Consider the following 14,506-nt stretch of genomic DNA (forward strand, 5'->3'; position numbering starts at 1 on the left):
TTAAAGCCCTTGTAAGGTTAAAAAAGTGCAGCATTTCAATGCAAGAAAAATGGTCAGTCCTAGCCCATTCTATTATAAAGCATATCAGAAAAAAAAACCAGTAATTTGATTCAAAGCAAAATAATGAAGCAAAATAAACATGTACACAATGCAACTGAAAACTGCTTTGTATTTGCTTGCTGTGCTTACACTGGAAACTTTTTCTAATAGAGGTGGGTTAATGGGAGAGACTTTCCAGTGTGTTACTGCCTTGGATTGTGACACTTTTAAAACTATTTGAATTTATGATTTATTGATTTATTAATTTTACAAAATGCATTCCAGGCAGTTTAAAAGGCAACAGCAAAGACAGTTTAGGTGCAGAAATTATTTGTGATCATTCAAAGCATTCAAGTAAGAATATGGTAATATAAATACCTGAAAAACATATTTTCAGAAATATTTCAAACAATATGTATAACTCATTCTAAACTAAAAATAACACTTTGTAGCATATTTCTCACAAAAGAAAAATATAAAAGTAATCTGAAATATTCTAGAAGCCCCAGTAGCTGTTTTTTTTTCCTTAGTTACATTAGAGAACTTGCCTTTGATTAAATTCTTTTCTTCTGAACATGGAAAGTTATCACATTGAGTTGACTGTTAAAACAGACTGCAAATTTATTCTGGCATAACATGTTCCAACAGAGTACATAAGTGAGGTAATGGCTTTGAAATTTCAATAGTCATCTCCTCTGCTGACAACTTCTTTGCACATTGGACGCAATAATATGGTGTGCTCAAACTGTGCTGTGTATGAGCCTTTAATATCACATAGAGGAGGATATGGGTCCACTATACCCAAGTCACATAGGTTCTTCAGTGCCATTAGGTATTTACTTTCTCCCAGACGATCTAACCATCTACGGCAAAAGGCAAGAGTACCAAAATTTTCATTGACAACATTCAGCAAGTGTTTTGCTCTTGGAAGCCTAAAAGAAATAATAAAAAATGTGTAAGTTTAAAGCAGGTATTAATGAAAATTGAAATAATTATACAGAATCAGGTCAGATATTCAGCATTTGATTCCCTATCAGTTACTCTGGGCAACCTATCAGTATGTGGTTTTCAATATCAGGCATAGAAAGCAATTTAGGGGGGGGGGGATGAAAGAAATGATAGCAAGAGTAGAATGAATGAAAAATAATGAAACAAATGTCCCTATAGAATAGAAATAGATGTAATGAAAAAGGACATGAAAGATTCTTGGAATGATTAAAACAATTGTTTTACAGAATCATATGGAACTACACAAATGGGAAGCATGAACAAGGAATCTTGGGGGAATGATAGTTTGCAGATAAGTAAAATTACATAAGGAGTCCTGCAAAAAATTAAGATGAAAGATTATGTAGATGTGGATTGCTTTGAGTATGACTGGGCAAATTCTTTGTGTGTGAAAACTTGCTTGGCAATTGGAAATAATGCCAATTATACAAAGCGAAAAGTAGTAAGAGTGAACGCAAAAACTACAGCAAGATTAGCAGGTTAAAACTGCCTGAGAGCGTTTTTACAAGATTGTGGTCAAAGAATATGGTAATGAGCAAATTTAGGAAGTACAGTGCAGCTTTATTTGGTATATTGGCTTTATTTCCATTCAGAAAAACATCTATTAATCATGGTGAATTTTAGTGATGCGACACATTTCTTTAGTGATAGGATACATTTCTTAGGATTTGGGATGAAGTCTTTTCAATAACCATCCCATCCTTAATATGCAACTACTGAAATCCATATTGGCCATAACATGAAAGTCCTTACTACCATATTTTTCGGAGTATAAGACACATCTTTTTCCCTCAAAAAAGGCTGAAAATCTGGGTGCATCTTATACACTGAGTACAGCAATTTTTGCCTCCCGAACCCCCGCCACCTTCACCAAAATGGCCGTGCATAGCCTTTAGAAGGCTTTCAGAGTCCTCCTGGGGGCTGGGGAGGGCAGAAATGAGCAAAAAATGGACAGTTTTTTGCTTAATTTTGAACCCCGGTCCCCAGGAGCACTCTACAAGCCTCCTAAAGGCTATGCACGGCCATTTTGGTGAAGGGGGCAGAGTGCAAAACCCTTTTTTAAAAAAATTGTCTCTTCAAAATCTTGGTGCTTCTTATACTCCGGTGCGTCTTATATTCTGAAAAATATGGTACTTCATATGTCATTGCCCTTATTCTATTATTACTGTGATGACAGGTCATTATGATTCCTTTATGAGCTGAATATTAACTACTCAGAGTCTATCAGGTTAAGCATAATAAAAATGCTAGCAAATAAACAACTGAAGCTATTCGTGATATTAAAATAACACCAAGGCACAAAATTAGGACACTAATTTAATTGAAGTGCAAATATTACATTGGTATACCGATTTCTAATTTACCCAAATCTAATTTTTCCTCTTGCTTTATCCATCAATAGATCCAAGCCACAAAATGGTAAAGTGCCAGAGGAACTCACCATTTTCAGATCTAGCAAGACCCAAACCATGCCAAAGAAGCTAGGTGTAACTTTGAAATATGACCTCTAAATTCATCTTCAAAGATTGCTTATACCATTTTTTTTTGCTTATCCCATGAACTTTTCATTTGGCAGAGATATCTGCTTTTAATATGCCAATGCCAGTAAAGCACTTTTGATGATAATTTTCCTACTTTTTATTATTCATTTGAAAGTGCATTGTTATATTGTTTTATTAGTAAAGATGTTCCCATCTGCTCAGAGAAATAGACACAACTTATATTTTTCAATGTTTCAAGAGAACCAAACTATGTTTCATATAAGCACTAGGTTCTTACCACACTTTTCAAGCTTTAAATCTTTCTTACCCGTAATGTAAGCATACTTAAAGTTACATTTTCATATAATGCAGTAAAATCAGCACTAACCTTATTGGCACATGTCCAACATCAAAGTTCTTCATATAATGAGAACATTCCATATCATCATGAACAACTCCCTTTCCTGTGCTACCAAAGGTTTCTATAGCATATACTTCTCCTTCCTATTAAAACAAATATATATGAATTTAATATATGTATACAATACCTTAAAAATTATGAATCTCAATTGGACTACCCGCTCCAAAATTAATCTGGCCATAATCCTGTTTACACATAATATGCCTTTTTTAATCAAGAAGAAACGTAATCATTTTATTCCTCATGTCAGGAAGACTATCCATCAGCAAAATAGCAAGTATCAATGCACGGTACTAATACAGTTTTGTATGTTTATTAGATTTTCCCACCTCACAACATCCTAAATTGTTAATTTTGATGAGCAACAACATTTAATCATATGAATAATTAATTTGGAATTCTTTTTAAAGAGCTGTTATTGTACAGATAACAAAAGATCAGTGGAACAAGAACATAATTATTTTTTTGACATCCCACTGACCAGAATTTTTTTCAACCCAGTCCATCCATATTTGGTTTCCTTAATTTGCTTTTCTGCACTATGGGTCTTATGACTGATTGCACCACTTGGCACCCAGTTTACATTCCAATAGCAGTGTTTTGTAATCGCATCCGTGACATTTTTACAAAATCCCTGCTGGTCAAAACATTAGTGGAAGTTAAAAATATTGAAATCAATGGGACCTCCAAGTAAGCATGTATAGGATCAGACTGTATCTATACTTACTTCCATTCTTGTTGCTTCTCCTCCTTTCACAATGGGAACAGTTTTGCCTGCGTGTATCCTGTATGGCCCAATGGAGTGCCCATTCAGATTCCGAATAGGTTTCACTACATAAAATGCAAAATTCTAAGATAAATATATGCATGTAAGAGGGCAGTGTAAAACAACACAGGAAATGTGAGATTTAATAGACTTTGTGCATTTTCATAAGTTTTTAGATTTACAAATGCAACTTAAATCTTGTTAGGTTTAGCTGATTTACATATATTTAATAATTAGACAAATTATACCTTCTGAAATAGACCATTTTAAAAACTCAATATTCAGAATTTAGAAGAATATATTGTTTTAAAAACCAACTTCAAAGTATTTTTTTATTGTAAATATATATACATAAGCAAGTTTTCATCAGGATAGGTAACAGTAAAGGTTCCCCTCGCACATATGTGCTAGTTGTTCCCAACTCTAGGGGGCAGTGCTCATCTGTGTTTCAAAGCTGAAGAGCCAGTGCTGTCCGAAAACATCTCCGTGGTTATGTGGCCGGCATGACTAAACCAAAGGCGCACGGAACGCTATTACCATCTCACCAAAGGTGGTTCCTATTTTTCTACTTGCATTTTTACATACTTTCAAACTTCTAGGTTGGCAGAAGCTGAGACAAGTAAACGGGAGCTCACTCCGTTACACGGTGCTAGGGATTTAAACCACCAAACTACCAACCTTTCTGATCGACAAGCTCAGTGTCAAGTCTGCAATTATATACCTTTTAGGATCTTTGGCCTGCCACACACTCTTATTTCACTGTGCTTTTTCATTAGTGAAGTAGTTGGGAGGGGGGAACAGACAGGAGTAGAATTGTGGAATGTGTTGTTGCCATTCTTTTCTAGAAGCCCAAGGTCATCTTTTGTCTCGGCACCTCTGCATCTGACTGGAACTAGACGGGTGGAAATGCCAGCGTGGCTGAAGAAGATTGGACCATGTGATGGATTTATGGGTGTGGGGATAAGATCATGAACTTTCAACTGGGTGAAATCCCAGGAAGTTTTCAGAATTGGGATTTTCCACAGATGTGCCAACATGTCTATCTTATTAAATTGGAACTTTAAGGATAGCTCTGCCTTGAACTCTGATTTCATTCTGTATGATATTTGGAACGCTGACACTCAGTCTTAGCCACTGAGCCACCATGTCCCTTATTTCGTCAGGATAACCATACATATTAGTTGGAAAATAAATCACCTTGATAGGTTTTGCCATCAATTTCAACTTCATAAGATTCCATGACTTCCTGGATAGCCTCACCAACATCACAGAGGCGAACATCTATTCCACACTGTTTATACAAGAGAAAATGAAAATTATTTTTTTTTTGGGGTGGGGGGGGGGGGGTTGTTTTTTTTATCTTCAGTTTTGGGTATGTAGATAAGGACAGAATTGTTCTATTTCTGAGTATACCTTTATTCCATATTAGTTGCATCTTTTACAGCTTGTAAGAGCTTGTCATATTTTGGATTGAATGTGACAGTAAAAGCACAGTCAATGATACGACCTGAAATTAGATACAAAGGAGGTAAAATAACTTGCTTTCAACTAAATTATAGGATTGTGTTTAAAAAAAGAGGAACTCACCATTAATATGTGTTCCAAAATCTATCTTGCAGATATCATCATACTGCAAAACAGTTGGATCTCCAGCATTGGGGGTATAGTGGGCTGCACAATTATTCAGAGAACACCCCGTGGGAAATGCAAGCCCAGCATTTAAGCCATTTTCTCGTATCAACTTCCGTGAACAATCTTCTAGTTTTTCACTAGAAAAAGTAAACATCTATATACATAAAGGGTTTTTTCCATATGTTTACTTACGGTAGCTGTATAGAAGCCATGTTTCAGCTGTTTCTAGTAATCCATTATTTCTAGGCATTACACAGTACTGTGTAAGACTAACATTTCGTTTCAGAAGTATAAATGCTATGCAAACTTTGATTTGCTATGCAAACCTAGAGATATTTCACAGTATTTTAAATAGTTTTGCATAATACTAGGAGACTGTTGATAATCACATATCTCTAGATTTGATTATTCAGAACAAACGAAGAACAGTTTTCATTGCTTTATAGAATTATTATGCCAACCTTCTGCATTCATCAAAGCTTGTACAGTGAAAATAATTAAAAGTTAAACCCACAAGAATGTCAAATACTATGCCATCTGCTTTTAAATTAAAATGTTAGACTTTCATTGTTTTAAAAAATGTTACTATATTTTATTATTACCAAATTTCAATCATGGTCATTCCAGGCTTGATCCAGCTCATAACATATTTCCTCACTTGTCTATGTGCTTCAGCAGCCTCTCTGAAGTCATTCCAGATCTCTTCATTCGCTTGATCTAGTGCTCTCTTTTCATCACTTGTAGTCCTCCAAGCAGCCGTTCTCCTTTAACATTGAAAAGAAAAGTCAGATATTTGTCACCATAATGTGAAATCCAAACCAAGTATAAGATGAATTTCAATTTGGAGTTGGAAGGGTGCAGATGGTGGTAGTGGAGTCTACTAAAATATGTAACTTTTCAAAATATTTTCATCCAACTCAATATTGACATTGATAGTTTTTTTGCCATGATTCTACAAAAATTGCCAATTCTTTAAGCTATCAAGTATCTCTTTAAACATCAAAATACTGCATTCACATTATGACTGGGTTTATAGAACTTACTGAATCCTGGTTTATTAACTACATCATGACTAGGCTACATTCACATAGACCCAGCCATGTGTTTACAGTTCTTGGACTCATAAAACAAGCTATGTATAATCGAACAAACTGCTTTGCATAGTATGTGAATGCTGTTTACAAGAAAATACAAGAAAAAATATTGGAATCAAATCTTGGAAATTTTACCTGTATAAATGAAGAATTTTAAGTATTCTATGAATAATACAGAGTCTACCAATTCTTGACTTTGAGAATGTAATAATCAGCTATATAGCTCTGGCAAATTATCTGCTGAGACTTTTAAAAAAGGATTTGGGTACCAGTACACATTACCCTTAATTACCAGCTTTACCCTGCAATGGCTTATTCCATTTTCTCAGGATGCTCAGGACACTATTAAAGATCTGGCTATTTTCCCAATGTTTGGGGTAGTGCAAAACCTAAGGCCCTGTAGATGGGTTTTCTTTGGTTATATACTGCTTCTGAGGCCAAATGTGATACATAAATACACGCATACACATACATACATAGCTGCTGCTGCCATTATTAGAAACTTGCTGATATTTTATAAATCACACAAATGCATGCTAAACATATTCGTTGCCCAGATATATTATAACATGCAAAATAAAATATTTGAAGTGTAGATGAGTCTTCAAAAGTAATATCCTATCAATTACATTATTAGTGTCTTGAACCCTAAATTGAAAAAGACAAATTAAGACACATACCCATCTTGCGTTGCTGGATATTCGCATTCCTCTCCTTTTGGAAATTTCCACTAGGAAACAAGTCACATATTGGAATAGATGGGGGATCTGTCTGAACCTTTGCTGTTGGAAAAAGACCTTGAGCCCGTCTTAGAATAAAAAAAATATTGTCAAGAGATATTTCTTTTTAAAATAATCCTTGCTTATTGTCTGAGTTTCAGACAAAAACAGAATATATATTAAATAAACAATTCTCAGAATCCCCCAGTGCTTTTATTGGTCAGTTTTAGATAAACTGGTCTTATCGATACCATGTGACTTTCTTTAAAATGATATCAACATATATTTCACATGCCTCTAGGAAAGAATCTATACTACACATAAAGAATTAAGCCTATTTTGTTAAGAATAAAATAATTGTGAATATCTGGGTATATTATGCACACACAGAGACACTAAAGCTCCTTAGCTTTTAGTGCCTTTAATCTTACTTACTCTGTGAAATTTGTATTTCACAGAGAAAACTGGGTTATCTGTATAAGGATTATTAATTGGAGAACGCTCCCTCCACAAAATGCTGCATGCTTGTATAAATGCCTAATAGGTAGAACTCGTTAATAACAGTAATTTGGAGAAGAAACTCCATCCTTAAGTGAATGTCTATAGAGATTCTCAGTTATCCAGGTCATGGTTGTCCCAAAAGTGCATTTTCAAAATACAACTGGACTTTCTTATTTTGCTTGAAGACATTTCACTTGTCCAGTTCTAACTGGATAGTGGAGAATGGAAAGATTTCTGCAAGGAATATAAATCCTTCCATTCTCCAACATTTAGTCAGAACTGAAGAGGTTTCTTGGATGAGAAGTAAAATGTCTTCAAGCAAAATAAAGAAAGCCCAGTTGCCTTTGAAAAAGCATCTTTGAGACATCATTAAGTGAAATCATAACCGTTATCAAGTGACCACAGGATGCTGCATCAGCTACAGCAATGAGAAACAATTATAAATCCCCCCTTTAAGTACCATTATACCACCATGCCACAATTTAAATGGTCACTAAGTAAGGATTACCTGTAGTCATTTTCTGTTTGTACATATATTATTTATAAATATTTTAAAGCATCTATTAAATGCCTTGTGTCACAGATATCGACACAACAGATTTACTGCTACTAGGAAAATTTTAAAGAAATAATTAAGTACCTGAATATAGTATGTTTAATCTCAGAATCCAAATTTGTGCAAGCATCCATAGAAGATGAAATCAAGATATTATTGTGTTGATACTACATTTTAATTAAAATGGAAGATAAGCATTCTTTCATCGATCAACAAGGGCAAAATCCAATACTAAGAATGTTGCTCAAGAGTTTGCCAATGCTATATGGCAGCCAACTAAACATGAACCATTGCCTTTTATTCAGAATAAAGAAGTATTCACAAACATTAATGAAATAAGACAAACAAAATTATGGTCAATGTTTAACCAACACCTACGTCCTTCTTTTTCTTTTTTTTTTTTTCTTCTTTTCTTTCCTGCTGCACTATCACCGTCTCCTTCACCATCTACACAAATCAGATAAAATATTAAATACTGAAAATGTCCTAAGAAAATAACATTTAGACATTCAGAGTTATTTTCTTCCAGAAGATTAATTGATGATAAAGTTATGGCAATGTTTTATCACAAATACTGCTGATATTGTGCACTAGAACATACACAATCATAATTTCTTTTATTTATATAAGTATAACTTTAAGTATAATCTTTATTGTCATTGTACTTAAATACAACGAAATTGGTTTTAACCTCACTGATGCAAAATTATAACAGAAACGAAAAAGAAAGAAAAAGAAAAAAAACTGTGCATGGAGTGATTGTGGTTGTATTTAAAAGTCTCACAGCCCAAGGATAGAAACTACCTTTAAACCTGTTTGTTTGACTGGCTATACTTTGATGTCTTCTGCCTGTGTGGTAGAAGTGCAAAGAGACACTGACCAGGGTGTGAATCATCTCTGAGTATCTTCCTTACTCTGCTAAAGCAGCGAGATCTGGCGATGTCATCCAGTAATGTTAGAGGGCAACCAATGGTTTCTTGTGCCAAATTGATCACTCTCTGTAATGCCTTCCTGTCCGCAGCTGTTAAACCAGCATACCATACTGTAATACAATATATGAGGACACTTTCTATGATGGCCCAATAGAAGAGGTCCATCAGCCGTTGTTCCACCTGATTTTTTCGCAGGACTCTAAGGAAATAAAATCTCTGTTAGGCCTTTCCAATCACCAGAGACGTGTTGTTTTCCAGGTGAGATCTTGACTAATAAGCACTCCCAATTAATTTAAAAGAGGAACCCTCTCCACACAGCCTCCCTCGATATACAACGGGGCAGGTTCCTCTCTGTGCTTCTGGAAAATCTAGCACCATCTCCTTTGTCTTACTAGTATTTAGATGTAAGTTGTTTCTTGAGCACCATGCGGATACCTTCTAGACTTCTTCCCTGTATGCTAATTCGTCCCCTCCAGTTATGAGACCCAGCACTGTTGTGTCGTCTGCAACTTTATTATGATGTTGGATGGATCAGATGATATGCAGTCATATGTATATAGCGAGTACAGGTACGGGCTGAGCACACAGCCCTGAGGGGAGCCTGTGCTGAGCTTCAGCATGGAAGATGTAAAGGACCCAACCCTTACTGTTGTCGACGATCCGTCAGGAAGTCTTTGATCCATTCACAAGTGAGGGGAGGGAAATTCAGGTCAGTTAACTTTTCAATGAGAATTCCTGGTAAGATGATGTTAAAGGTTGAGCTATAGTCTATAAAAAGCATTCTGACACAATTCCCAGATTTCTCAAGGTGGCTCAGTGCAATATGTAGAGCAATGGTGATGACGTCCCCTGTCGACCTGTTGCTTCTATAAGCAAACTGTTGTTGATCAAATTTGTTGGAAGACAGGACCTGAGGTGTTGTAGGACCAGTCTCTCAAAGCACTTCATCACTATAGACCAGTGCAATGGGTCTTTAGTCATTCAAGCTTTTTATGGCTGCTTTCTTGGAACTGGGATAATTGTGGCTGCTTTCAAGCATGATGGGACTCTAGCTTGTTGCAGGGAGAGGTTAAAAAATCCTTGTCAGGACCCCTGTTAATTGGGTCAGCACAGGTTTTTACCACTTTCCCCAACACCCCATCTAGACCGCAGCTTTGTTGAGATTTACAGCCTCCAGCTCAGCTCTCACTTGATGTTCATCCAGGGTGAGTGGCTGGAGGTCAGGGGGCCTTTGGGCTAGAGCCATGGAGACTGATCTTTTTGACCTCAAAGCAGGTGAAGAAGCTATTTAGCTCCTCTATAGCTATTTTTTTTGTAATTGCCCTTATAGTTGGTTAGGTGTGTGTAGCCCCTGCCACACCTGTCTTGAGTTATTATCTTCCTTTTGTTTGTATTTCTGTTTAGCCGCCTTAATGCCTCTTCTGAAGTTTGCCCTGGCTTCCCTGTATTTGTCTTCATTTCCTGCTTGAAGGTGGAGTTTCAGGCTCTCAGAAGTGATTGTACCTCTGCTGACATCCAGTGTTTACGATTACTGTAAACTCTAATGCACTTATTCACTGTTACATTGTCTGTGCATGTTTTAATGTATGAGAGTACAGTGTCAGTGAATTCTTGCAGCACCAAATGTTCAATATACTCCACTTGGTAGTCTCAAAGCAGTCCTGCAACTGGCAGAGTGCTCCCTCTGGTCAGATTTTGACAGTTTTCAAGACTGGTCATATCCTTTTTCTAAGGGGGATATCCTAGCTTCTTTGAAGCAAACTAGAAAAAAGGCACACTGAGCTCCCACTTCCCATTTTTTCTCCATCAGAAAAAAATATGATTTGGAATCTATGATTTTGTCCATTTAAATCTTTTTGTTGCTTTCCTAGATTTTTTAAAATCATCTCTTATTCTCATGTGTCTACCCATGGCAGATTTGGCTAAATGCCAAGCTTCCAGAAATTCCCTAGCATTTTTAGATTTGGCTTAGTCTAAGATTAGACAGAGAACACTCGTCTCCAGCAGTCAACACTGCAATAAACAGGGATCAACACCAGAAAAACAATCAAGCAGAAAACAATATTCTAATCAAGGAACTACCAAATAGGAAACTACATTCTGAACAAAATTGGCAGGGCAAGATACTGCATATATAAACAGGCAGCAAATCCCAGTTAGTCGCATCTATTATGTTACCTAGTTTATTTACTTATTCGTTGCATTTCTATACTACCCATCTCTCCTAAATGACTCTGGACAGCTAGTTGAATAATGAAACATGTGCAATGTTGACATGTAAAACAACCAAGTTCAGGCAGCACAAAGAACTGTACAAAATACGTTAATTATGTGTATGGCAGCCAACTGGGCAATGAACCCTTGCTTTTATTGAGAATAAAAGCTGTGGATACCACTATATTTGAATCAGTGAAACTGTTTGAACTTACATGTCATCTACTCTTTCAGGTGTTACATTGTACTTTAAACTAGTTAGCCTACTGTTTAATTGTGCATCATCAAACGACTGGTGGACATATGGTCAAATAATATCTTTTAACTCTGGTGATCCTATCCTTAAGTCTAAGGAGTTAGAATCAGAAGGACATTCTGCCATTGGTTTAAATATTTACAATTGAAAGATTTAAAGCAGACAAAAAGAGTTTGGTTTTGGAAATCCTACTGTGTGGTAGTCATGAACATATTATTGCTAAAATTTATAAATTAAAAAATGGAAGGACAATCTGATTTCCACAATGGATGAACAGCTGCAGAAGCTGATGGCTAAACTGACTGCTTTAAATTGAAGACAAAAACAACTACTTTGTTTCTACTTGGAAGCCACTTTGGACTTTGTGATTGAGGTGAAAAAAATGAAATTTTGATATTGCATTTTACTGATTACACAGGTTTGTTGTTATAGAAATGGCTAGTTTAAACTATTAGGTAAAGTAAAAAGTTAAATTTTGATGTTATTTTTTTATTCTACTGCACCAGAGGAAATTGGAAGTTGCCTCCCCCCCTTTTGTTCTCACTTTTTCCTTCCCTTTTCCTTCCCCTAGTCTTCCCCACTACTTTTTGTATCTTATAGTATTAATACATAAATAAACCTTGGTTAAAAAAAAATGTTGTGCACCACCCAGAGTCATTGGTAGCATACTAGTTTAATATTAATTTGATTATTGATATGCTCCATGTAACAGGCTGAAAACAAATGTGATATTTATATTAGTCTGTTTCTCCCAATCATATATATATAGCATAGCTTTTTAATCAAAGTTAGCATGATATATCAACCTATTTATTTTTGACATTTCTAACCTACTGCAATCCAAAGATCCTTGGAAACATTATTATTCAATAAAATATTGTTAAAGACTATAGCTGAAGACTATGTGAAACCAACCATTTTTACTATAATCTATATAAGACAGTTTCAACATGAATTTCAGTTCTCCATTCTAGTAAACTCTTATTCTAGAAATACTTCTAGCACAAAGTCACATGAATATTTACCTTCATCATCATCATCTTTATCCTTTTCTTCCAGTGTTTGTTTATCTAGTTGGTTTGCTACCTCATCAGTGTTGCCTCTAACTCTTTTTCAGTCTCTTGTTGTCCTATTTGCAAAATAAACCAATAAGTTAACACGAATGTCAAGCTCCCAAATATCAGTGATCCTACGTCTTTCCTCAGGTCTATAGTTCTTCATATTAATTAAAAACTACACATTTAGAAAGCACAACTATATATTCAAATCTATTCTTCACTCTTAAATTAAACTCTTCTACTGGAAGTTTAAACCCATTTATACTTTCTACCTCCACAATCATTACTATATTTTATTTTTCTAAACAATGACAATCACACAGCTTAGTGCCATTTTGTAATAGTTAATTCTTTTATCCCTACTGCTCAACTTATTTAGACTTTCATCTAAAAGATCAGTCACCTCTTGAAAAATATATTAAATGGATTCTATTAAATACAATTTCTTCTTATCTCTGTAAAGACTGTGCTTAATTTTTTAAATAAAATATCTCTCCCTCAATCCAGGTCACAAGTCCTGTTTTTTTACAGAACAGCGGAAAGATGCCATTGCTGAGACAAGATTTCTTATGCTAGAAATCCTCCTTAATACCGCGCAGCAAATTTCATATATCGCGGTATTCCCACCATTAGTACCAAAATGACTTATGCTCCCTGCCACCACTTTCCGAAAACATTTTTTTTTAATTCTCCAGCAGCAGCAGCGGGTACGGCACCGGGGAATAACGAAGAAAAGAGATCGTCCAGTATCACCCAAACACCTTTCCACGGGAACCCAAGGGCTGCTCCCCGGCCAGTCGTACCCCTGTTGCTCCACTCGAATGCAAACTTAATATGGCCAACACCTTCGTTCTTCTGTCACGCTTCCCAGGTCTCACGCTTCCCCCATATTCAGGGCGACTACTCCGCCTTGCTTTCGGAAAAGTTCCTTCTTCGGCCACTTTTCCCTTCCCCGTGGCGGCCGGGCCTCCCCAGCCCAGTTTGCCTTGCCCGGCCAGGTCCCTCGTACCGACTGCGCCTCCTTTGCTTTTCTTTTTTCTTCTTGCGTTTCTTCTTGGCGTTTTCATCGGCGGCGGCCCCGCCAGCGCTCTCTCTTTCCTCGGGCTCCAAAAGCAGCTCTCCGTTCAGGTGTTTCTCCTCCACCGGGACGGCCTCTTGCTCCACGCCGCCATGTTGAGCACTCGCCGTCGTTCCCAAGACTGCCACTAACAGAGGCACAGAAGGGGCAGGACATCAGAAAGGGCTGGCGCCGCTCATGCTCCGGGTACTCTATGGTGCAGAAGCGAGGCACGCCGGGAAAGTGGAGCTCTCGGCAACAAGGCGGTTGTGTAAGGCACGTGCGCCTGGAAGGTTCCGCGAGGATGGCGCTGCCAACTGCTCTGGGGCTCTTCCTGGGAATTTCATTGTTGTTCATATGGAGTTAGGAGGGCTCCGTCTTTCCCCACCGAACTGTAATATGGTTTTTGACTTTTACAGATTTATCTTGCAGGAAAGAACAGAACGAGCGATGAAAGCCAGATACAGTTGGAAATAAGCGCCACTGAACGGAATGGAACTAGTTTCCAGCTAATAAGCACCGACGGAATCACAAGGCCAGTTAAGAGCAGCAAAAGTTTTCGTTACCGAGTCTGCTTCAGACGAAGACTTCCATGAAAACTGTAGCCACTTTGTGTGTTTAAAAGTTTACGATTGCAACTTAGGACAAATAGAGTTGGACAATTCAAAGAGATTTTCTTTGGTGTAGTTACCTATAGAGCCAGTTTGGTGTAGCAGTTAGGACAGGGCAGTGGTGGGTTTCATTTTTTTTAGGACCTATTCTGTAGGTGTGG

General features: G+C 36.8%; 1 protein-coding gene across 1 annotated transcript; it reads right to left on the reverse strand.

Annotated features, from left to right (window-relative positions):
• Positions 1-301: 301 nt before the first annotated feature.
• METAP2 (methionyl aminopeptidase 2) lies at positions 302-13,910 on the reverse strand (the record flags this gene model as incomplete). Its single annotated transcript, XM_032221167.1, is given in 13 exon segments — positions 302-971; positions 2,917-3,032; positions 3,677-3,780; positions 4,913-5,006; positions 5,129-5,139; positions 5,142-5,222; positions 5,303-5,484; positions 5,950-6,111; positions 7,122-7,167; positions 7,170-7,223; positions 8,596-8,664; positions 12,645-12,748; positions 13,687-13,910. Coding segments are annotated over 13 exon segments (1,500 nt in total), but the record flags the coding sequence as incomplete, so codon positions are not given.
• Between the last annotated feature and the right edge of the window lie 596 nt (positions 13,911-14,506).

This window comes from Thamnophis elegans, chromosome 7 (genome assembly GCF_009769535.1).
Source record: "Thamnophis elegans isolate rThaEle1 chromosome 7, rThaEle1.pri, whole genome shotgun sequence".
Taxonomy (NCBI): domain Eukaryota; kingdom Metazoa; phylum Chordata; class Lepidosauria; order Squamata; family Colubridae; genus Thamnophis; species Thamnophis elegans.